The following is a 26378-nucleotide window of genomic DNA, read 5'->3' as shown; positions in this document are numbered from 1 at the left end:
GACAATAAGCTCAAAACAAGACAATAAAAATCTGATTACATTTAGAGACATTGCACAAGCCCATTTGATTAATCAGTAACAAAAAAAAAAACAACAACAACAAACATAGTACTACGCTAACAACAAATTATATCAAATCACAGAAAGAAAAGAATTTTTAAACCTCTTAACAACTCCCTTTCAAGTGAATTAAATTTACAACTCTTCCACTTTCTTTCAGGTCCAATTGTGAGTGAAGACTCTCTTTTGATGGTTACTTTGAAGCCAGCATTTTTTCCAAATTTTTAGTCACTGAAGCAGTGAGGTTATTGACATAAGGTATCCAAAATCCTGCACGTTCTTTACAATAGCAGCTATTCAAATCTTTCCAGGAAATCATCATACTACTTGCAACACATCTTGTGAACAGTTCTTTGAACTGTGGACATCACAAATCCTTCTCTGACTTACTACCATGAACATGAAGTAATGAACTGAAGTAGTTCAGTGTGATTTGAAATGAATAATCGATATAATACATTCTTCTTTCCATTGAGTAACTTTAAAGGGATGGTACAGTATTGGTGGAGATGAGAATTGGGCTTTTAACTTTTTACGAGATACCAAGAAAACACTTATGAAATAGTACAGAGCATACCATTTCAAGAGGAATTCAAAGTTTATTTGATGAAAATTGGGTTTGGAATGACTGAAACATCCAAAAACAAAGTAAAACAAAGCAATCGTAATAAAATGTGGGTCCCATACTTCATCAGAATCGCTCTGTTTTGGATATCTCAGCCATTTCAAAACCAATTTTCATCAAATAAACATTGAATTCCTCATGGAATCACATGTTCTTTCATATCTAATAACAGGCTTTCAAGCGGGATAATGTAAAAAAGTAGGAATAAAGTAGGAACAAAATCTCTAAAAAAGTAGGGAAAAAGTAGAATATAAGAGGGAAAAAGTAGGGCATTTAAGAAAAAAAAAGTAGGAATAAGTCAGGACATGTGCAGGCTTTTTGGAGTAGTTTTCGTCGATACTCACCAGAACTCTTGATGTTACATGTAAATCTTAATTTGTACTCACAACCTTGCTGCCTCAGCCTCACTTTTGCTCCTGGGAGAGCGTGGTATTATTTTGAGTGATGATGAGAGCTGGTTGAGCACTGCACAAGAGCAAAAGCTGAGGCTGGCAGCAGTCTTGTGGTTGATTGGTGTGTGTTATCCCTCTTTCATGCTGAAGAGGCTTTCCCCACCATTAAGAATGTACAACTAGAGTCTACTCATCATTTCTGAATATAAATTATTCAAGTAGCCTTGCACATTTTCTTTTTGCGGGGTTTTTCACCAAAAAAGTAGGAAAAAGTAGGAAAAAGCAGGATTTTGAGCAAAAAAGTACAAAAAGTAGGGACAGCAGTAAAAAAGTAGGAAAAGTAGGGCCACTTGAAAGCCTGTAATAAGGTTTCTCATTATCTCACCAAAAAATGTTAGAAACCTGAAATTAGGTCTCAACCAAAACTATACGATCCCTTTAAAATTCTGTTAAAAAAAACACACACACACAAATGAAAAAAGACCCACAGAAATACAAAGACTTTGAAATTAATAGCACAACAATGCTACCTGCCTCTGTGTGTGTGTGTGTGTGTGTGTGTGTGTGTGTGTGTGTGTGTGTGTGTGTGTGTACACAAGTGTGTGTGCACATGTCTGCATGTGTATATGCAGTGTTTTCTTTACATGCTCTCAAAAAGCAATTTGAGAAGCAGGCATAATACTATCAACTCTGTGCAGCTTCATGGATTAAAAAAAAAAAGGAAAAAAAAATACTTCTTTGTGCGTAGTAACTTGTGTGTGTGTGTGTGTGTGTGTGTGTGTGTGTGTGTGTGTGTGTGTGTGTCTGCAGATGGTAAATACTAATAGCTATTCTACATTCTTCAAGGAAATCAAATGCTTTTCTTAATCTAATCTTTATGTTGCCATTTTTGAGGAACATCTCTTCCTGATACAGCATTAACACACATCATTGTTTCACCATTCTCAAAATTCTGGAGTAACTTACCAGCTCCAGCTTTTCTTGAAATCCATAAAACAGCAGTACACGGGTGCTAGTGAGAAGGAACTCACGCAATGAGCATTACAAAGACAAATTATCCACTTAAGTGCAATATGGTGAGTGAATGGCAGCCAATTAGGTTTCACAACCTGAAATAGCCAGCCACTTAAAAATACTATGAAACTTGTCAAGCGATCTACCAGGCACAAACCTAAATGTAATCTGCCTTTTATTACTAACCACAGACATGAAACAGCAGCAGGCTGAATTGGTAATTGGCTTACTTGCCATTTAAGTCCACATCGATTGAATACATTCTGGAATTTATCCTTGCTACAACAAATCTCTCATACAATCTGTCCAAAATTGTTGCTGATATAAGAAATTGAGGATAGACTTCCACGGAAGTGGTGTTGCATAACACAAAGGACATCATGTTAAGTGTTTTTCTTCTATTTCTAACACATACTTTTGAGTTTCGAAGAAAACTTGTAACAGTTGAAACGTCCTGGCAAGACAAAACTTTGAACATACATGCACTATGCTATGAAGAACAAATGCATGAGTAATGAGAGATCCCAGCATTTCTATCACTAAATTTGAACAGTCCTATCTTCCATGAAGTTAAACTGCGTGGAAGCAATGACGAGATATAGGCCATGACAGTAAGAATATGCAGTATTGTGAAAAACCTGTATACTGGCAAGCCAAATAATAACACAGTTCGCAGCAGCACAGCATGTGTATTGTGAAAGGTTTCATGTTGATACTGACACCTTTGCAGGACATACTGTATGATGAAATGTAAAGCGAAAGATGCTACTGGGGTTGCACTAATTACAAGTGGGAACATACCCTACTTCTGTGAATCAATGCCTGCATCAAGTTCAGTTTGGCGTTGCCACACTGTTCACACTCTGCCAGCTACGACAAATGAGGGGACTGCTGCATCCAAACCAAGCCAGTCTATTTGGAACAGCTTGCTGGTGAGCACAGCACTCTGCCAATCTTAAAGACAACACGCCGATATACTCTGAGACAATGTTCATACTTGGCATTTTTCCATCACTTCTACAGGCAGATCACTCAATGGCTGTAATGCCATTGTGTGGCTATCATTCTGCATTTCTACTGGAGATGCTTCAGTCCTTGTGCTGAACAGGATACAGGTAATTACATACACACACATTGTGTAGTTTTGTACAAGAATGACATAAGTCCCTTGACTTAATCTCAGGACTTATACCCTTTCTCCACAACATCTCAAATCCTTCAGATGAAAAAGTAGAAGGTCCCCCTCCCCATTAGTCACTGTCTATGTAATGCCATGAGATGAATATGATATCATTTGAATTCACATGTGTTTCGGACTTTAAACAGTCCTCTTCCTTCCATCGTGACAGAGCAGGGAATAAAATAAACCTTTTCTCTTCTGATATTCCTTACAGAGGCTGCTTGATTGGCTATGGTATGGAATGAGAAGTGACAGAAAAACATGGCATATGCCCTACATGAGTAAACCTATTTGCCCACTTGCCTTAAGTCTGCCCTTCTCAACAAGTAGGCTGTAAAGCTCTCTCAGTTGCGCCGCAATGTTGGCCAAATAGGAAATAAATAATAAAAGATTAATCTGTGATCTAACTGGGCCTCAAAACAAAAATTGTAGGAGCCAAAGTGGGTCTTGGATTGAAAAAGGTTGATAAGCATGGCTTTAAGTGATGTCTTTGAAGAGCATCTGTCATTTAACATGTGAGCAAGAAAATAAGAACACATGTATTTGCATTCTCTTCGACAGCAACATGATCAAACATTCAAAAACTGCATATCAAAGTTATCTTACTAAAATATATCTGTATACTGTATGCAATATTTACATGATTATCTACACTTTCTGCACAATGATTATCTCAGAAGTGGAGAACTCTTTGTCTCAAGAAAAAAGCCAATTTATGAACAAGCTCTCCTTTGATTTTCACCACAGCACTCCTAAGACAGGCTATCATAAATTATAAATAACCTTTTTCCAATTATTCGGATTTCACACTATGAGTTTAAACATGATTCACAGAGTTTCTCAATCATTTATACTATATGCTTCCACATTTATAGCGCTAGGAAGCAGTGGCCAAATATGTCACACAAGAGATGTCTTCAAGTTTATGTAAATGCAGTCATCTCAGCATAATTTGCCAACTTTATTACATGCATACCCTGCTTCAATCAGTCATCATTTTCTCATGGACAATATTTATGCTCTTAAAGGTAACACAAAACATATTGGAGTTCAATCAAAGAGAAATAAATATATAAATAACATAAAATATACACACTTCAAACAAGTACCGAGTTGAATTATACAAGAAAACCACTGTGGCAAAGTTGTTACAAATAAATGGACAAGTTTTAGAGTAGCGCTTCTACTCTTGGTGAGAGTTGTCATATGTACTTGGCAAGAAAAAAATGAAGTTTGAAGCTTTGTTTGCTTTCCAGCAATTCTGGCACTAAATCGTAATAATTTGAGTAGGTAAAAGACATGTACAGATGTGAAAGCTGGCAGATATACTAGCTCCAGATTTCACAACCAAAGTCACTCATGCTTTAGTTCACTGGGCTTGTATTAAGCTGGTGGTAACGTTGGGGTGCTCCATTCTATAACAGCCAACATACTCGTAGCATTAGAGGGGCATGATGGCACGGCTCAAAATCTCCCTCTCACATCTGTGTTCTTTCTCATGCAGTTCAGAACTGTCTGTCTGCACTCAGATGACGCTGTGTTTTTTGACAAGTACAGAGTACTACACACATATCTATTGCACTTCAATCCTTGGACTCTTCCTGAATCTGTATCTGTTTATACCTCACTTTGTTCGCAGCCAAAGTGGCCTGGGCAAGATTGACGCTGGTTGGTTCCACCCCCGAGGGGAGGGTCACAATGAGCCCTGTCTGGTGGGCTTGGCCCTGGGCCACGCCCCCTAGAGCGGAGGAGGAAGAGGACGAGGACACGCGGGGCTCCACGATGATGCTCCCAGTGGAGATGGGCGTGATGGACTCTAGCACAATGCTCCCGTTGGCTAGGGACACACCCAGCGGACTGGCCAGGAGCGAAGGGCCGGCCGCGGCATGAGCATGAGAGAGGATGGTCGGCGTGGCCGTGGCCGTGGTTGTGGTGGTAGAAGCGACTGCAGCCGTCTTGCCGATGCTGTTACTGCTGCCACTGCTGCTGATTGGGTTAGTCTTGACTAGCTTGTTCGGTGCAGTCACTGTAGTCAAGGGCAGGTCCAGAGGCTGCTTGTGTGTTTGACGGTGCTGCCGAAGTCCCTGAGCTGTTTTGTAGCTCTTCCCACACAAACATTTGAAGTTCTTTTTCACCTGGATAGACAAGGTTGATATAACAAAACACAAACACATCACACTCACCTAACATACCAGGTACCAGGTAGTTTTTTTTTTCTACATATGGAACATTTACATTTCAGTAATAAAACTTATCTGAATAACAAGGCAAGTGCCAAAATGTGTCTCGCCCATTCTTGTAGAAGAAATTAATGTTTTTCTAACTCCCGGAAGTTCATTGACCCCGCCTACGACCGTTGACTTGGTGGTGACCTTCAACTCCCAAAGGGACATTTACCAGCTAAGTTTGGTCACAAACAGACATGGATCAAAAGTTATGAGCCATAATTAAATGCGCCATAAAAACTTAACATTGGGCACTAAAAGTTCATAGACCCCTGTCTGTGACCTTTGACCTTGTAATGAACTTCAACTTCCCAAGGGACATCTACCATCCAAGTTTGGTCACAAACGGACATAGGGATCAAAAGTTAAAGTTACGAGCCTTAAAGGGATCGTATAGTTTTGGTTGAGACCTAATTTCAGGTTTCTTACATTTTTTGGTGAGATAATGAGAAACCTCTTATGAAAGAGCATGTAATTCCATGAGGAATTCAACATTTATTTGATGAAAATTGGTTTTGAAAAGAGAGATATCCAAAACAGAGCGATTCTAATAAGTGTGGGACCCACACTTTATTACGATAGCTTTGTTTTACTTTGTTTTTAGATGTTTCAGTCATTCCAAACACAATTTTCGTTAAATAAACTTTGAATTCCTCTTAAAATGGTATGCTCTGTATTATTTCATGAGTGTTTTCTTGGTATCTCGCTAAAAGTTAAAAGCCCAATTCTCATCTCCACCAATACTGTACTATCACTTTAATCGAAATGTGCTGTAAAAACTCAACATTGGGCCCTAAAAGTTTGGTGACCCCTGTCTGCGGGCTTTGACCTTGTGGTGACCTTGAGCTCCCTAAGGGACATCTACCATCCAAATTTGGTCACAAGCAGACATATGGATCAAAAGTTTTGAGCCATAATCTAAATTCATTGTAAAAACTTAACATTGGGCCCTAAAAGTTCGTTGACCCCTGTCTGTGACCTTTGACCTAGTGGTGACTTTCCACTCCCCAAGGGACATCTACCATCCAAGTTTAGTCACAAATGGAGTTATGGATCAAAAGTTATGACCCATAATAGAAACGTGACCCATAAAAACTTAACAATGGGCTCTAAAAGTTCGTTGACCCATGCTTGTGACCATTGACCTTGTTTTGACCATCCACTCCCCAAGGGACATCTACCATCTAAGTTTGGTCACTAATGGAGTTATGGATCAAAAGTTATAACCATAATAGAAACGCGCCATAAAAACTTAACATTGGGCTCTAAAAGTTCGTTGACCCCTGCTTGTGACCTTTGACCTTGTGGTGATCATCCACTCCCCAAGGGACATCTACCATCCAAGTTTGGTCACAAATGGAGTTATGGATCAAAAATTATGACCCATAATAGAAACGCGCCATAAAAACTTAACATTGGGCTCTAAAAGTTCGTTGACCCCTACTTGTGACCTTTGACCTTGTGGTGATCATCCACTCCCCAAGGGACATCTACCATACAAGTTTGGTCACAAATGGAGTTATGGATCAAAAGTCATGACCCATAATAGAAACGCGCCATAAAAACTTAACATTGGGCTATAAAAGTTCATTGACCCCTGCCTGTGAGCCTTGATCTTGAGGTGACCTTCATAGATGGTAAAATGTGAAACTTTGTATGACCCCTCTTCCCTCGAAGTTTGTTTGCAATTGAAGCCCAGAGTAAAAAGTTATTGAAGTTTTTGTAGCGTAATACGGACAGACGACGGACAGACGAACGACGGACGGACGGACGGACGACGGACGGACAGACATCGCAGGCGTTCCTTAGTCTCCCCTCACCTCCGGTGGGCTCGACAAAAATGTGTTTGAAGGGCAGCCCCTACCTACATGTGAGTTTACTGTTAAATTCCATATACATTCATTTGCATTACAATAAATAATTTGTGTGAAATATAGTATTCTTTAAAGAAAAGTATAGTTTCATGCACTCAATTTTATGTGTTACTGTATATATTTCAATAAAATGTAAATTCAACAAAATCTATTTATGTAATAAGGCCACAAAATGTGAGTGTGCATCTCAAAACCAACCAAAAAGCGCCAGACATGATTTTTTTAGTTAATATCAAATTCTAAAAGGAGATTTTTAGCTTTAAAATGATTAGGTTCAGCGAAAACGGGAAGAGAACCCAAGCTTTCTATTCTTTCAAAGAACCCATACTGCTTGAAGCATTGTGTTGGCAGAGATATCTCTGAGACGTCTCAGAGACGTCTCCTTGGTAAGACCGCAAGCCATTTTTATGTTGGAGACGTCTCCGCGACTGCTGCGACTGGTAAGTTGGAGACGTCACGTAGACGTCTCCATTGGTGAGATACGGCCTTTAGTCTCCCCTCACCTCCAGTGAGCTCGACAAAAATGAAGAGAAGAATATGCAAAATGTTGGTCAAAGCAGTATTAAATTCCAAGTCCAGCATGATGAGATAAGCCACATATATGTCTTGTATAAATTTCTTCCAAAGACAAAACATTTGCATACTGGACAGGAGGGGTTCTGCTAGACCAAAATATATCACACATTCTTTCCAAGTCCTCCTCTTCCAACAAGTTACCTCAAAACACAGCAAATTTGCTTCTAACTTGGCCATCTTTCCCCTTCTACAACATCCAAAATGATTTCCTGATTAAGCGGCCAAAGGATAACAATGGGATATCAGAGACTCCAACTCTCCCGTTTTCGGCGGGAGATCTTCCGCCGAAAGCCCATTTTTGCAAATCTCCCGTTCTCCCGCCCTGGCTCTGTGTCTCACGCTTGAAATGATTTCTTACTTAATATCATTGTATGTTGAAAAAATAAGCCTTAGAAAACACAAAAGAGTATGTTGAAAAAAATAAGCCTTCTAAAGATAGCACGAAAGAGCATCTAGAACCCCAGAGCTTCCAGGGCCCTTAAGTGGGCCCTGGACCCCAGTCGCAAGGAACTTCGCGCACATCAAATTGGAGTCTCCCGTTTGCTAGGGGTTTCAGGCGGGAGAATCTCCCGATCAGAAGGTGCTTGGGGTTGGAGTCTGGGATATTATACCAACCTTCTTCTCATTGCGGTGCCCATTCTTAGCGTGGTACTTCATCCCGTTGACGTTCTTGTAGCGCTTCTTGCAGCCCGGCACGGGGCAGAGAAAGGGCTTGTCGTCTCCAACTTGAGTCGCCATGGTGCGCAAGATGAGCTCGTAGCTGAACTCATCTTGAGTGGTCCATGAGTTGTCACTGTCCGAGTCACTCTTGCCATTCTCCCCTTCAAAATCCCAGTCGCTGTTGTTCACTGCTGGGAAGAAGGTGGGGCGGGGTGAGGGGAGGGGCACATGGGGTATAGAGAGGGAGAAAATGCAGTATTTGATATGCTACTAATACTTCAAACTGTTAAAAACCTCTTAATTCTCTGAGTAAAGGCATTGTGAAACAGTGTTTCCTGTTCAAAATATCTTAGATGCATGATCCTACAAGCTATACAAGTGCGTGTCTCTCATGCTGTTGAAAAACAAAGATACGAAAAAAAGTAATCACAGATCAAAATGATCATTAAAGGGGAAGGCTTGTAACTGATCAGTGGGAATCAGTGGAAATGCTGGGAGATGATTGTTCCAATCCTTATGGGATTCATTCAAGAGTTCATTGTATATCTATTGTTGTGTGAAAATGATTTGCTTCAGAATGGTCTCATATTCAAGTAATGTGCAGTTTAATGCTTCCAGGTTTAGCGTCCCTGGTCTGTGACGGAGCATTAATCTGCACATTACTTGAATATGAGACCGTTCTGAAGCAAATCATTTTCACACAACAATAGATATACAATGAACTCTTGAATGAATCCCATAAGGATTGGAACAATCATCTCCCAGCATTTCCACTGATTCCCACTGATCAGTTACTAGCCTTCCCCTTTAAATGCTTTAAAAGAGCAACCATCTGTATCTGTGAGTGACCACATTGTACCACACTCAATCTCCCCCAATACAGCAGTGTTTAATATTAACCATTATGCAATACTGCACACTGGCACAGGTCTGACGGTCCCTGACCAGTAAAATCACTGTCAGACCAGTAACTTTTTCAGGAATGAACCAGTAAAAAATGAAAAAAAAACTGGGTATCTACTGGTCTAAAAGACAGGTTGGACCAGTACAGAAACTGGGTTAGTGTGCAGCCCTGCATTATGTGAAACAGTATACAAGCACGCTGACATTTGCTCACACACAATAGTGACAGCAAAATTCTCAAAACTTTGTACAACTCAGTGTTTCTCACCCACTAGAACATAAATACACAGCCACATTAGCATGGTTCCATTATATCTGAATTTAAAGCTACCATGTTATGGCCCCTTGTAAGCATCTAGAAGCAGACAAGATTGTTCGGTTACTATCGTTCAGTACTATTTCCAAAAACATTTCTAATGCCTTTGTGATAAACTACCATAGTCAGCCTGTTTTGGCCAGTAATACTTTGGCGAGGGCCAGCACTTTGTAAAAGTTGATTTATATATTACCAGTTCACCATATATGCAGATACAGTATAAATGTATCTTGAAAGGACTGTGCATGATTCAAATTTCAATTTCTGTGAAGGAATGTCACTTGAACTGCTATATGAATTCAAATCACACCACATTTTTCTTGCCAATTATTGTTTTTGCTGTAGCCTGGTGGTAAGGAATGAACTGTCCACATGTTCAATATAACCCATGGAGTAAATCTTCCCCAAGGAGTACATCTTCCTAAAGAAGTATAACACAACCATTTATCCATATTACTAAATGTCACACACTGCTGCTTGCCAGAGTCGCTTGGCTAAATACTGCTGGAATTCTATGAAAGCCATACAACACACACAAACAAGTATTTGAACTAAGGGTGGTATTCTGAAAATTTTCCTAAGTTTCTTCCTAAGTTTCTTCCTAAGTCAGAAACATAGGAAGTGCCTAGGAAAGACAAAATTGGTATTCTGAAATTTCTTCCTAGGCACTTCTTAATGCAAATTAGGCCATCCTTATTCCCGCCCACATCCTTTCCTAGGCCAATACGAAATGCCGTATCATAAGGAACTAACCGATGTCTGCCAATGACAATCGCATATTACTATGACGTAGGGTCAAATACACGAGGGCGCGGCATGTCCCCTTTCTCACGCTCATTTCGCGCATCAAAGTACATGTGCGCGCAATGACTGACAAGCGCGCCTATCACGATGCTTGCAGTTTGCTATTCTTCACAACGTACTTAGGACAGGGGTGGAGCTTTCCTAAATATTTTCCTAAATTCTTTCCTAAGTGCATTCTAGAATACCAACTTCTTCCTAAGTCAGAAATTTGCATATTCCCGCCCCCTTCCTAAGTTTCTTCCTAAGTCTACTTAGGAAGAAACTTCGGAAGATTTTCAGAATACCACTTAGGAAAAAATCCTGACTTAGGAAGAAATTTCTTCCTAGGAAGGATTTCAGAATACCACCCTAAGAATCTACCAAATGGTTCATGTCTCTCACCGACAAGACTTTGGCCGATTGTCTTAGGGCTTGATGCTGCTGTGCTGTGGACACGTGCCTTCTTCTTCTCATGCTGATGCTTGGCTGCATCTGTGACAAATCTAGATTTCGACAAAAGAGAAGTGACATACTCGACATCAACGTTTATACATTCTACTCTACGCTTGAAGTATGCTCGAATTAAAGGCTATAAGCAATGCTTTAGACTTGACCTTGATATAGAGACCTTTGACCTTAAACTCCACTGGGGTCATCTGTGCAAGGTCATATGTGCAGTTGTATGTGTGAGATACCCCACTGTCAAGTTATTTTGGTACCAACACTCACAACTCATAGATTATATCTATCTCACTATTTCTTTTCATCTAAAATATATCCATACACTTTAATTAATGCATTTTTTCTGTAGTTTAACCCCCCCCCCTACATACACACACACACACACACAAACACACACACACATATATATATATATATATATATATATATATATATATATGTCACCGACGGGACAAACAGGCGTCCACTCGGTATTTAAGTAAATACAAAAGAAATATAAATATCAAAGTGGGAGAGCAATTTTCTAAATCTGTTGTTCAAATAAGAAGACTGGGGGAGAAAGAACGACGCATTATCAGCAATTCTTTTAAATTGAATAATAAATTTATTTGTTTATTTATTTTTTTTAGATCTGAATAACAATTACAAAACAATATATTTTGGAATACAAGAATACAAAGAATGAAGAAGTAGGGAGTCGACATCTCCTTTACTTTTCCCATGAAGTCCTTTCCGTACATCGTGTGAATTCTGTCACGGGATGCACGTAGAGCATTGGTGCCTAACAAGCAAGATACTTGTCCATCCTGTCCAATTCCTGGGACTACCAAAGCCGGCACTGATTTCACTTCAGTCCCGAGCATTTGAATGTCTAAAAGGATGATACCGTCATGAGGAATGTCTTGACCTCCGGCTCCTTCTATTCTTACAGGACTTAACTGGATTTCTTGCTTCTGGAGGTGGGGGTTGCTTAAGACAAAGTCTTTTGTGATCGTCGTTACCTGAGAACCAGTGTCTAAGATAGCCGTACACGGTTGACCACAAATCATCACCGTAGTGCTGTTCACTGGTCCTATTAACGATTCACCATGGCCATGCTTCACCTCTCCTCGTTTAGGGCTGCGTTGCTCATACACTCCTACACCCACAGATTGCCCTTCATCTGCGGGTCGTCCTAGTTTGACTGCGTACGAAGGGTTGGGCAGGAGCTGGCGATGTGCCCAGGTTGTCTGCATCGGTAACAGATCATTAGTTGTCGACGGGTCCGTCTTTCTCCTTTGTTAACTTGTTCCTTTTCTTGAAGCCGCTGTTCAAGACTCTTAATGTGACGGTGTTGTTCCTCTATCGTTTGATGGAACAGGTCCATCTGTCTCTCCTGAGTAACGGCCAGCTCGTTCACCAACTTCACAACTGTGTCCAGATCTTGGGTGTTTCCCTCTTTCGCTTCCTTCGGCCTGGTCTGCTGTCTGTACACTTGGGCAGAGGCAAGTTTCTCTTCCGCACCGATGACCCGTAATTCTTTCCGAAGCTCCCGGAATGACATGTCTCTTGGCCTCATTGGTGCCAGACGGGCTCTCACCTTCTGATCGCGTAAGCCGTACATGAACTGTGTGGTCAGCATAGCGTCACGGACCGACTCTCCACAGAAGGCTGCCTGGTCACCACGATCTCGTGCAGCCCTTAGTTTAGCCTCTAAAGCTACTGCATACTCCGACGGCGTCTCATTGGCTTGTTGCGTGCGTGAGTAGAAGTTTGCCATGGGTGATGATGTGACATCACTATCCCCATACTCATCGAGCAGTTCTCTGAATGCCCTCTCGGCCAACAGTTCTCCTCCCTGAAGCTCTAGATTCAGGACCAGGTCACGAGCCCTACCACCCGTGTGTCTGACGACTTCGTTAAAACTCGCGCGGGGAGAAATGTTTCCTCTAGAATCAAGAAGGTAACGCATGTCACGCACCCAGTCATCAACACTCATACCCCCTTTACCTGTGAACACATTAACACTTTTCAACTGCTGTGATACAAGGAGCATCGGGGTAGAGCTGGAGTAGCGTCCATAATGAACTTCTGGGGCAGGCATCGGGTCGAATCCGGCCAGCTGTAGGGGTGATAGACTTGCTGTCGTCATGCTGGGTGTACGTTGAGAAACGGGGGTGTCACATGGTGATCCATTCGGCGTGATGGGAGACAGATGCGGTGGTCCTGGTGTATCCATCGTGGTCAGGTAGTCCTCGGTCCACAGTCCACAGTGTTGCGTTGGTTTTGTTTAAATCTTTATGAATTTAGTTATAATATCGCTAAAACACAAATTGCGGTGATTGTTCTTTCATTCAATCTTCCCGGGTTTCGGCACCAAAAATTATGTCACCGACGGGACAAACAGGCGTCCACTCGGTATTTAAGTAAATACAAAAGAAATATAAATATCAAAGTGGGAGAGCAATTTTCTAAATCTGTTGTTCAAATAAGAAGACTGGGGGAGAAAGAACGACGCATTATCAGCAATTCTTTTAAATTGAATAATAAATTTATTTGTTTATTTTTTTTTTTTAGATCTGAATAACAATTACAAAACAATATATTTTGGAATACAAGAATACAAAGAATGAAATTAAAATTTAAACCTAAAACAACGCAACACTGTGTTCAAGGTATAGAGAACTAAACCACTCTGATCTCCATCGTGATCCAGGCGTTAAAACAGGAGACAGACAACAAAGTCCTGACAAACTCCGTGATGGCGAGAGTATGCCTCAGCCACCGATATTAACTGGTGTTAAATGTGGATAAATTATCCACAAAACAAGCGAGAGTGCGAGGTGTCCGGTAACGTTGGACTCGGATCAGCTCAGTGGATGAAAGCGTTCTTTTGTTATGATTTCTTCTATGACAACAACAAACAATTGCGCATGCGCATTAACAAAAATACACAGAAATAAGCAGTAGTAAAGGGGGCACACGTGTTGAAATATTTTGTATCATAACATATATATATATATATATATATATATGTACAAGTTGGGCTCTACAGATATCACAAGAAGATATTGGACACTGCAGGAAACCCTATAGAGATGAACACAGACAATGGGTTGCCACCTATTTGTATATGTGCATAATACTATGATGCACAATGTTTTGGGTAATGCTTTCTTTGGAATGCAACATTAATCCTGTCTGGGCTTTGACTGCCCACTGGCAAAAAAACAAAAAACATACAAACAAACAAAAGAAAAATAGCAATGTAAATTGTGTCGAAAGTGCATGACACAGAAAGAGTTAAATAAGTAATATGTTCTCAATTTTTGGCAGGAGTCTACACCAGAGCAAGGGGATGGAGGGACAGTTTTTTCAAGATCTTTCAATATTTTGCATTATACACTGGACAACGACTGCAGTCTGTCTACACTTACTTCATCACATAACTAAGAGGCAGGGCTGATGGTTGCTGAAGTTCCTGCTTTTCGTTGAACTGCGGATCATTATCTGCAAGACACAAGCCATATGATGCATCATTAACTAATTCAATTCTATCACTAACACGTCCATGCACAATATCAACAGAAGTTTAAGATGGTGGTCCTCAAAGTGTTAAGTTCACACAAGTACAGCTTAATGAATTTAAAGGGATGGTACAGTATTGGTGGAGGTGAGAATTGGACTTTTAACTTTTTGCGAGATACCAAGAAACCACTTATGAATAGTAGAGAGCATACCATTTTAAGAGGAATTAAAAGTTTATTTGATGAAAATCAGGTCTGGAATGACTGAAACATCCAAAAACGAAGTAAAACAAAGTGATCGTAATAAAAGGTGGGTCCCACACTTTATTAGCATCACTCTGTTTTGGATATTTCAGCCATTTCAAAACCAATATTCATCAAATAAACATTGAATTCCTCATAGAATTACATGCTCTTTCATATTTCATAAGAGGTTTCTCATTATCTCATCAAAAAGTGTTAGAAACTTGAAATTAGGTCTCAACCAGAACTACACGATCCCTTTAATGTGTAGTAAAGTACTGAAATGTTTAACAAAAGACACTGGAATGCACCTTCACCTCGACTCAGCATAACTTACATGTTCCTTCGCCATGTCTTTTGTTAGTCACATTAATATCACAGAAACATGCAAGTTATGCTGAGTCGAGGGGAAAGTGCATTCCAATGTCTTGTGTTAAACATTTCAGTACTTTAGCAGTGATTGACAGATGAGGTCATCTGAGGAATATTGGTTTGGAAGGATTTTTTGTGGGTGTTCCCACGTAATCTGAAGAAAAATAGAAGAAAAAATCATTAAAAATATATGGAATGTTTCTAGATATTCGTTTCACCGCAAGAGTGATGTTGAGGGCATCATAAATCGCAACACAAATACAACTGTAAACATGCATTTGGATTTCAGGGGCCCTTTAAGGGAGCACTAAGTCTCATTTTCTGAACAAACAACGATGGTGCCTCTGAGGAAAACTTTGCTAATCCGAGGAAAGTTTTGAGAAAACCTATTGAACATTTATAAAGACCCCTAGCACATTTTGAAAATGGAGACTAAATGCACTCAAAATATTATGTTGATTAATGGGGAATACCCACCATTTCTTTGAGCATTACCCATGCAGTGGAATTACCTCCATAAGGGCACCATTTCAGAAAAGTTATCAGCCCTGACTAGTTGTCTTTCTCGGACAATTTCAGAAAAATCCTTGGTTTTGATTGGCTGAGAAGCTCTGGTCACTGACTGTTACTACGGTAACTGTCAGAGAATGACAACTTGTCAGGGCTGACAACTTTCCTGAAACAGTGCCCATACAGGAGTCTGCAGGAGTTTGAAATGAAATGGTCATGACATTTGTTTCAAATGAAGTACACATACCGTGGTAACTTTCAACTCGCAGAAATAAGAAACAAAACAATACTGTGCTAAACAGTTCTGGGGGAATTTTGTGGCAGAAAATTATCATCCTGTCACCAGGATATTGGCATCTCCAAGTTTAAGTGTAGGAGACATAATTTCTTGGAACCCTGATTTGCTGTAACTGGTTCCATTCATTCTATTTACCCAAACACAGAAATACAAACTACAAAAATTTGTCCATAGTAGTGATTTGAGGCAGACACATCAACAATGATTGAGAAAAGATAGTTGTTGCCAATTTAAGGATTCAATTATAAAAGCTGCAAGTTTAGAGGATTTTGATGTTGCAACCACAAGAAACAATGGTATTGGACCAAAATAGGGTTAAAATGAAAGAACAGATCTTATTCTATGTCATGGAACATGAACAATACATAGCAGGAATTGCAATATAAATGTACTGCACCATACAAAAGAAATGTGGCATCTGGGACTTTATACACAAATTTGGGGAGGACTTTGGAGCACCCTAACATTCATCTTTTACATGGCACGACAGACGAGCAGGCACACGTCTGCAAACTCACTGCATTGAGCAAGCCTGTGGTTACAAATTCGCTTTGGGCAATTCCGTTAATAGTTTATTGTGGGAATTTCTCCTGCATTACATACATAGAATTGCATGTCAGCAGCTCTGAACATTTGATTATGGATGTACAAAAGTTATCAAACCATTCATCATAAAACTGCCATGAATTAACAAGCTGATGTGGCAGCTTTTGTGTTTTTAATCATAAAACATGCAAATAGCAATGGTAAAAGCAAAAAAATAAAAATTTAAAAAGCCGAGTGTGACGTATGCAATGGCACTGTTGGATGGCCATGAGAGACATAAAAATAATGTAAGGGTAACGGTGTGGGTCTTCTCACATTAAAAAAAAAGATTGGTCAATTTGCATGCTACATAAAAACTCCTCGCTGTTCCTCCATTACCATAGCAACAGCAGTCAAGTTGCCATGGTGTCACGCATGAACTGATACCTCAATTTACCACATAACAGTATCAAGAACAGGATGCAACATATATTTTGGTGGATGTTTATGTTTGGGATGGTGAGATGCACATTACTTTGGCAGAGGTTGCCAAGAGGGCTGAAAGACTGCATGCAAACCACCCACATTTCAGAGCGGTTTTAACCATTGACTACCAGTAAATGGATCCACGTCATCATTCAAAGTCCACACTCCAGCAAGCCTTGCAGAGGAATGTGAACTACATCTACTGCGTAGCAGAGCAGGAGACAGAGATCTGCAGTGAATATAACCAAGGAGGTACTAGGCGACTACCTCCTTGATATAACCTGGCACCGGCCCATTGAATGTATTCCAAAAGCACAGGTCGAATTCATCGTAGGCAGGTTTAACAAGATCAATCAGGTCTATTCCTTGCTGTCAGCATCTTGTGTACAGAGGATTTCCATGAATATACATCATATGCCTTGCAGGTAGCCCAAGCAGTTTAGTCCTTCTGAATAACAAATTAGATTTGTTAGCTACAGCAGTGGCGTGGATGATAAGGTGGAAGCACATTCCATGCAGTTTGCACACCACTTCAGTATTCTCCACATTGCACATGATTTGCAAATATATCATAGCACCCAAAGTTAAGTTTTGAAAAATAATGCCAAGAGTTTGGCTTATCCCTTATATCCTTTTTGCACTATTATTCCTTTCTAAAAGTATAGACTTTCCGGTTTAATTGAAGTCTCTATCCAAAAATGGGAAAACTGAGCAAACCCTATTTCTTCAGCCAAACACTCTCAACAAATCCCAGATTGCCACACGCAGAAATCCACACTGTGGTGTACATACATGTAATGCTTCTGAGGGAGAAATTGAGTATCCCGACTGCTAATTCCTAAGCGGTGCTGAGTTTCACATACTGTACAGTATGTAGTAATGAATATCAAATATGCAACTGTAATATCAAACTTAGCTTAATTAGCATCTCATTTATAGAGAGAGCCCTAATTACCTAATTAACAGTATGTATGTAGTCTTACACATGTATATATGATTTTCCAACCATTCAGATGAAATCCATTTATAATACTTTCATGCAAAAATATACCTATGTATTGTAATTTAATTACAACCCTGCCCCCTTGCACAAATTTTCATACAGGTATGACAGGGCCTTAAGTCCTCATTTGCAGAACATTGTGAGCTCTCACAGAAATACTGAATTCCTGCAACTGAATATGACAGGTCACATGATTCATGTCTGTACATCTGACATATCGTCACAATGAACAGCAAATGAACAAGGAGTGTCGAGTAAATTCATGAATGATGTTATTGGATTGCACAGCTGTATTTGTTGACAGGAAACCAAAACCCCAATATAAATGTGGATTGCGCAAAATCAGCAATATTAGTAGAGCACATCAGTGACAGTGTGAGGACAACTGGACAATCAATTCAAAGTCATGAATACTTAAAGAGATGGCATAGTATTGGTTGAGGTGAGGATTCGGGTTTTAACTTTTTGCGAAATACTTAGAAACTGCTTTATAGAATATTAAAAAGCATCCAATTCAATGGAAAGAAATGAGTGGGAGCACACACAGGTTGAAGGTTCTGGATGTTCAAATGTAAAAATGCAGGGTCACCAAGATAAACATTTGAGAATTAAAAACTCACAAAGAAACTACACATATTGGCACAAAAGAAACATGAAATGCTGTGCAAGTGATGTAGTTGTACATTGCATTCCGATGTGTCTATCAAACTATATAACTGTAAAACAAAACAAAACAAAACAAAACAAAACAAAACAAAACACAACAAAGATGCACATGTTAATCTTGTGTTTCTTAGACAGAAAAATCTGTCTGTCCAGAGGAGTCTTTTATCATTTTTTATGTCTTAATCGGCTCTCCTCCGTATAGGAGGGGATCTGTGAAGCCCAGACACAGTCATCGCGGAACATATCCCCAACGACATTACAGACCGATCTTTTGGTCAAGTGTTTCCCTGCTTTTGTTCCATGTTTTTCTCTAATTGAGATTATAATTTCCAGGCAAATCATTTCTAAATAACTGTAAATAATTCCTGAAATTGCAGTTTAGAAATTCCAAAAGTTGGAGGGCGTGGGGTGGGGGTGGGGAGGCAACACATAGATAAACCTATAGATGTCTACACTGTGGGAACGCCTTGAATCTAAAGCGGGCGATTTGCATTGTTGAGAAACAACATAAATTCAGGCACCTCTAAAAATGCCTACTTTTTATTTCACCAGCAACCAGCTGGTGTTTATACCATATAAAATATCTAACTTATACCTCACAACCCTCACCATAAACTTGCACATGTGCAGACTATTCCCATTGGTCTTAAAAAGAGATTTTTCTCCCACCATCATCCTCTTTCTGTGATTCACAATAGAGCCCCCCGGGGTTGTGTCTTCGATGCTTTACGGTTCATATACTGAGGTAGAAAAGTGACACTTTCTGTTGTGATGCTGTCTAAGACAACATTCTGTCGTCGGCAATTTTTTCTGTAAGGGATACATACTCATAAAGTGTATGGTAAGGGTACCAGATATCGGCAGGGTACAGTAACTTTGGCACCCTGCGTATCATGGCCGTTAGCATACAGGACAAAAAGATACCCATGGGATAAAGCGCCATAAGCTATATGAAAATAATGAAAATAAAGAGACAAAAAACAATCTCATAATTTATAACTAAACTAAAAACGGTTCAATTACATATCCGCTAAGTAAATTACGAACACGACACGTGACTTTGAAATTCATGTGTATTACCTATACAGGGAGGGGGCCTGATAAAGTTACCCTTTTAAGCTGCGTGAAGAAAATGCATCAGCTTACTAAAATGGCATTATTTCACTGCGGAGATTCAGAATCAACAAGGCAGTAACAAGATTTGAAACTGCAGTAATTACAACATATTTGAGGCAAAACTTAGGCAATTAATACTTTTGGAATAGGGTGGTGATTCAACCCTCAATCATACACATTTTGTGAGAAGAATTGAGTGTATTTAAAACAGGCAGAGACTAAATGTTTGCACTTTACTCATTGAGGTTGTACTGAATGTATCATACTCACAGGCCTACATAAAAATAAAAACATCTCAATGAGAGGTATGCAATGTGTACTGTAAGATTCTAAGAACCATCAATTACTCTTTTAATATTCGTGCACCTCGGGATAGCTGATGATGCACAGAATTGAAGGGTAAGAAAACTGTACAATGCCTGTAGCTCCTACCGTCTACGTATAACCCTTACTCCTAGTTCTTGACCAAAAGATCAGACCGTATCTTTTCGGGGCGGGGATATGATCCACGGAGACTGCGTCTGGCTTCGAGGGCCGTAAAAGTTTAAAAATTAGAAAAACTCCACTGGACAGACAGATTTTTCTGTCTATCCTAGTCCCAAATGCGACCAGCCCCAACGCATAGCGTTGCTCCCACAGTATTTATCACTGTGATTCAGTTATAACTGTGTACAAGGAGCGCCCCGGGGTTATCATAGTCCTACTACTAGCTGTCTGCATATAGGCTATTGTCAATAAGGGACCTTTTTTTTGGGGGGGGGGGGGCTTGTATCTGACAGCTAGCTACATGTAGGGCACATCAAAAAGTAAAAATAGGTGGGTTAGACAGAAAAATCCCTTTGTCCAGATCAAAGGAGTTTGTTATAATTTTTTTTCTTTTTTTTACTTCTATGGCTTTCCTCTGACACTGTATTCCGATCGAAGACATACATAGTCTTCACGGAAAGAACATATCCCCATCGACCAGATACAGACCGATCTAATCTGTTCATCACCAAGGTGATTGCTAAGAAGATCAGGCTCTATCATTGTGAACAGTCATGGCTGACTGTAACTTTCCTCACTCATTTTATAACTGTAAACCGATATGCCAAGATCTGCTGATGGGGCTGTGATTCATATTAATCGAGGTTTAGCAACTGATTGCAACATGTTATAAAATAACAACAGGCTGGAAATTACCGCATTATCAAGAGCGTATTGACGAAGGGCTTATCTGTGCCGCCAGAATAGTCTGGCGAAAGGCTGGCATTTAATCTAAGATCTAGACAAAGAAGCTCGACCAACACCATCTTCTTTTCGGTCTTTGTTTTGACTGCTACTGTTGTGACTCGCCCTAGCTGGCCCACCGACCATTCAGTGTGCTACCGCTAGTGGCACAATCACACTTACTTGCTGCTAGCCGTCTAGCCAGCTAGCAAGGACAATGAGAGCGCTACAACCAGGGGCGGGCTTACAGCCCTCGTATGGATCCGTAGCGTATTGCACAGCTTGACGTACCTCCACACACTTTAGGGCACGTACACTCAGTACACACCATACCCAACAGCAACGACCGACCACACACAACTCACCTATATGCGCTTCCTCTATGTGCTCAATGAGTTGTCGAAGGGATGGGAAAGTCATTCCACAATCGCTGAATTTGCACACATTGGTGAAGAAAACAGCCATGATCCTTACATCTCATGCAACGGTATTATCCTCTCCCTGGACAGCATCAGTATTGAAGAGATGTTGATTACCCTGACCGGAATATATTAGCCATTCTTCCTTCGGTCCATGCGCTTGCACTTTACTTTGTTATGTGTTTGAGAAGTCAGCTGGCAATTTACGCACCACCACCACCCTGCACTACCTACCAGGCAGCTCGTAGCCCGTATAGACTACCTGCTCCGTGCATGATGTACACACATGCATAGTAGTGTAGTGTTTATGATACGATGGTACATCGGGTGGGAGGTGGTCGGAATGATCAGCGTTTTGAACGTAAAGATCTCGCGAACGAGAGCTAGTTAGGCAAGGCAGAACGACGGACCAGCATTGGCGTTATGATTTCACCAGGAAATTGTAATTAGGGGTATAAAGGATCCGCGCCGTAGGTTTTTCATCTTCAGTTATATGGGTCATTTGAGACAATTCGTAAATATGACTGAATTGAAACTGATATATAATTCTGTTGTGTTACCTCATTTTGATTACGGTGATGTAGTATGGCAATCCGCCAACGGTAACTCTCTTTCCCAACTTCAGATAAGAAGATGCAAAATAGAGCCGGGAGATTAATTTTAAAAGTTAACCCTTATTCCCATAGTACTATCAGTGATGTTCATTATAGCTTAGGGTGGAATACAGTAATCAAAAGACAAAAAATTCATCTGCTTTCATTTATGTATAAGATTATGAATAACATGACCCCTGAATATATGAAAGATATGTTTAAGTATCACATCACATCACATCACATCTGATACGGAAGTAGAGGACTGGTCCTGTAGTATTCCGGTCTCATCATCTTCAACTTTGTTGCTTTATGTGCGTTGAGGAGTGGATGGCTGGTTCGAAAAACATGTCACCAGAAATCCCCAACTTTCCACTGAGCAATTTATAAACAGTAATCATGTCGCCTCTTCGTCTCCTGTAGTATAATGATATAATGATAATGTACAAGATATCCTCACACCATACTCTCTCCGTAATTAAAACGATTTACAGTTACCACGGCCTAAAACTAATTATTGTATAAGATATCATTTTCATACAGAGCTGCAGCAGCGTATAATAACATACCTAATGATATACGTCAAAATTCCTCTTTACCCATTTTAAGTTCAATTTAGATAAAATCGAATTCCTTTCCACTTGATTTTTTTTTTCAAGCTCCAAACCTTTGAACAATGTGTAACAAAATGGTATATAATGTAGTCATAATGTAGTAATGTATGTACCGTTCCATTTGTGTTTGTGTATATTTTATTCTATTATCACTCCCTGATTGTATGACATTTTTGTGAACAGGGCCACATGGAAGACCAGAAGTGACTGTCATTGTCACTACTGAAAATGGGCTACCCTCCGTATGTATTTTTTTTCTTTCGTCACTGGATCTTTATGTATGAAATATGTTGATTTTTAGTACGGAAATAAAACAAACAAACAGACAACAACTCTCTAAAAAAATCGAGTGAAAATTTTCACTCTATAAAGAGTGAATACAAAAAAGAGTGAATTTCGAGTGAAATTGGAGTGAATTTTGAGTGAATATGCTCATTTTCACTCATTTTGGAGTGACGTCAGGGATCACTCCAAAATCTTCGAGTGATCCCTGACGTCACTCCAAAATGAGTGAAAATGAGCATATTCACTCAAAATTCACTCCAATTTCACTCGAAATTCACTCTTTTTTGTATTCACTCTTTTAAGAGTGAATATTTTCACTCGATTTTTTTTAGAGAGATAGATGTCAAAATGACGGTGATGTAAAATAACTAAGTAAATCACAAATCTTCCCTTAAAATCACAAACCTTCTTTAAAAAAAAAAAAAGGCGTGGGGCGATCCTCTGTTCCCTTAGGTCAATGTTTCCCATGTGAGGTTACCCGACCTGGCCACACAACAAATGGAATAAAATACAAAGATCAGAAGAAGCTGGCGAAGATTATTGGAGAGCATCGCTCGAAAACTAAAGACTATTGATATTCAAGTTTCTACTTTCAAAGCAGTGGCGTAACTACGGGGGGCATGGAGAGGGGGGGCACGTCCCCCCCCCCCCCCCCAATCCGCTGGTAAAAAAAAAAAAACGAAAAAAGAAAGAAAAAAAACCTATACCAAAATTGTAATTCAAGGGTTAGTAAACTGCTTTTGAAATCGACATGAAAGGGTGATCAAGAAAAAAGATATTTTTCTAAGATTTCTTTTAACCATATAACTAAAGAGGTATTATAGTGAAACATTGTTCAAAAAGCCCTGAGACTGCAAAAGATTGTGATTCAGCTTGATTCTTGGTTGGCATTTTGAATATAAGCAGGATGTGCGCAGTGTACTCAGAACATCGGAACGGCAAAAAGAGTGGCTGCAATGTTGCGCATCCAATGTAATGTATATGTTGTACACATTTGCTATCAAAGCTAGATCATTGATTTTGCAGTGTTGCTTTACATACTAGTCTATATTAAAATGCCTCGCATTGTTAATAATAAGACTTGACCTTGGCTATTTCCTAACTTTTCCATCTACAAACACACACACTCACAAACACAAACAATTAGGGGATGCTCTATGTATGAAGTGCAGATTTTGGACATCCTTCTCCCGCTTGGTCACTTCGACGCCCCCTCGCTGATCATACCTCCCCCAATCATGAACATAAACCGACACCCTTGACTACCAGTGGCGGATCCAGGGGGCGCACCGGGCGCCCCCTCCCTACAAAGCGAAAAAAAATATGTACATGTAGCTACAAATGACAGTTTTTGGACTGTAAAATGTCAACATTTTCAAGCTCGCTCGCTTCGCTCGCTCGCATTTAAAGGGACTGTACAGTACTGGTTGAAGTAGGTATTCATGTTTTGAACATTCCTAAGTGAGATAATGAAAAGCCTCTTATGAAATATGAAAGAGCATGTAATTTTAAGAAGGATTCAACGTTTATTTGATGAAAATTGGTTTTCAAATGGCTGAGATATCCCAGAAAGTGCTAATAATAAAAGGCGACATGCCACAACTTTATTAGGATCTCTTTGTGTCACCTTGTTTTTGGATATCTCAGCCATTTCAAAACCGATTTTCATCGAATAAACTTTTGATACCCTTAGAATTGCATGCTCTTTGACATCTCAAAGAGTGGTTTCTGAATATCTCGCAAAATGTTAAAAGCTAAATCTTCACCTCGACCAGAACTGTATACACACCCTTTAACCGTTATATGCCATTCTCCTGATGTTACTGCCAGTAATTGCCAGCAGTTGCCCCCGGTGCGCCCCCCCCCCTTAATTTCCAAAGCGAAAAAATATAGCTACAAACGGCAGTTTTTGGACTGAAAAATGTCAAAATTTTCAAGCTCGCTCGCTTCGCTCGCTCACATTAATCGTTATGCCATTCTCCTGATGTTACTGCCAGCAATTGCCAGCAGTTGCGCCCCCTCCCCTCAATTTCCAAAGCGAAAAAATATAGCTACAAACGGCAGTTTTTGGACTGTAAAATGTCAACATTTTCAAGCTCGCTCGCATTTAATCGTTATGCCATTCTCCTGATGTTTCTGTCAGTAATTGCCAGCAGTTGCGCCCGGTGCCCCCCCCCCCCCCCCTTTATTTCCAAAGCGAAAAAATATAGCTACAAACGGCAGTTTTGGGACTGTAAAATGTCAAAATTTTCAAGCTCGCTCGCATTAATCGTTATGCCATTCTCCTGATGTTGCTGTCAGTAATTGCCAGCAGTTGCGCCCGGTGCTCCCCCTCCCCTTAATTTCCAAAGCGAAAAAATATAGCTACAAACGGCAGTTTTTGGACGGTAAAATGTTAACATTTTCAAGCTCGCTCGCTTCGCTCTCTCGCATTTAATCGTTATGCCATTCTCCTGATGTTGCTGTCAGCAATTGCCAGTAGTTGCGCCCGGTGCGCCCCCTCCCCTTAATTTCCAAAGCGAAAAAATATAGCTACAAACGGCAGTTTTTGGACGGTAAAATGTTAACATTTTCAAGCTCGCTCGCTTCGCTCTCTCGCATTTAATCGTTATGCCATTCTCCTCATGTTGCTGTCAGTAATTGCCAGCAGTTGCGCCCGGTGCGCCCCCTCCCCTTAATTTCCAAAGCGAAAAAATATAGCTACACACGGCAGTTTTGGGACTGTAAAATGTCAAAATTTTCAAGCTCGCTCGCTTCGCTCTCTCGCATTTAATCGTTATGCCATTCTCCTGATGTTGCTGTCAGCAATTGCCAGTAGTTGCGCCCGGTGCGCCCCTCCCCTTAATTTCCAAAGCGAAAAAATATAGCTACAAACGGCAGTTTTTGGACGGTAAAATGTTAACATTTTCAAGCTCGCTCGCTTCGCTCTCTCGCATTAAATCGTTATGCCATTCTCCTCATGTTGCTGTCAGTAATTGCCAGCAGTTGCGCCCGGTGCGCCCCCTCCCCTTAATTTCCAAAGCGAAAAAATATAGCTATACAAACGGCAGTTTTGGGACTGTAAAATGTCAAAATTTTCAAGATTGCTCGCTTCGCTCGCTCGCATTTAATCGTTATGCCATTCTCCTGATGTTACTGCCAGCAATTGCCAGCAGTTGCGCCCGGTGCATCCCCCTTAATTTCCAAAGAAAAAAAAAAAGAAAAAAGAAAATTATATATATATATATATATATATATATATTATATAGCTACAAACGGCAGTTTGGGGACTGTAAAATGTCAAAATTTTCAAGCTCGCTCGCTCCGCTCGCTCGCATTTAATTGTACCGTTATGCAATTCTGATGTTGCTGCCGTGAGGTGCCCCCCCCCCCCCCCAAATACCAATGTCTTGACCCACGGTACGCCACTGTTTCAAAGTGCTTGCGATAGGGCCTATACGCCAGTACGGGTAGTAATCATCTC

The 26378-nt window shown here is 40.2% G+C and overlaps 1 protein-coding gene across 1 annotated transcript; it reads right to left on the bottom strand.

Moving 5' to 3' along the window:
* Window positions 1-1944: 1944 nt before the first annotated feature.
* On the bottom strand, window positions 1945-21588 carry LOC139740651 (uncharacterized). Its single transcript, XM_071651228.1, has 5 exons — window positions 21370-21588; window positions 14487-14559; window positions 11011-11111; window positions 8562-8794; window positions 1945-5406 (listed from the first exon to the last, which is right to left on the bottom strand). The coding sequence occupies exons 1-5, from the start codon at window positions 21467-21469 to the stop codon at window positions 4855-4857; spliced, it is 1059 nt and encodes a 352-aa protein (XP_071507329.1). The 5' UTR covers window positions 21470-21588; the 3' UTR covers window positions 1945-4854.
* Window positions 21589-26378: the final 4790 nt, after the last annotated feature.

This window comes from Diadema antillarum, unplaced genomic scaffold, assembly GCF_040938485.1.
Source record: "Diadema antillarum isolate AM-2024a unplaced genomic scaffold, OU_Dant_1.0 seq00000871_RagTag, whole genome shotgun sequence".
Classification (NCBI taxonomy): Eukaryota; Metazoa; Echinodermata; class Echinoidea; order Diadematoida; family Diadematidae; genus Diadema; species Diadema antillarum.
The sequence above is the reverse complement of the archived record's forward strand: the minus strand, read 5'-3'. Positions and strand labels throughout refer to the sequence as shown.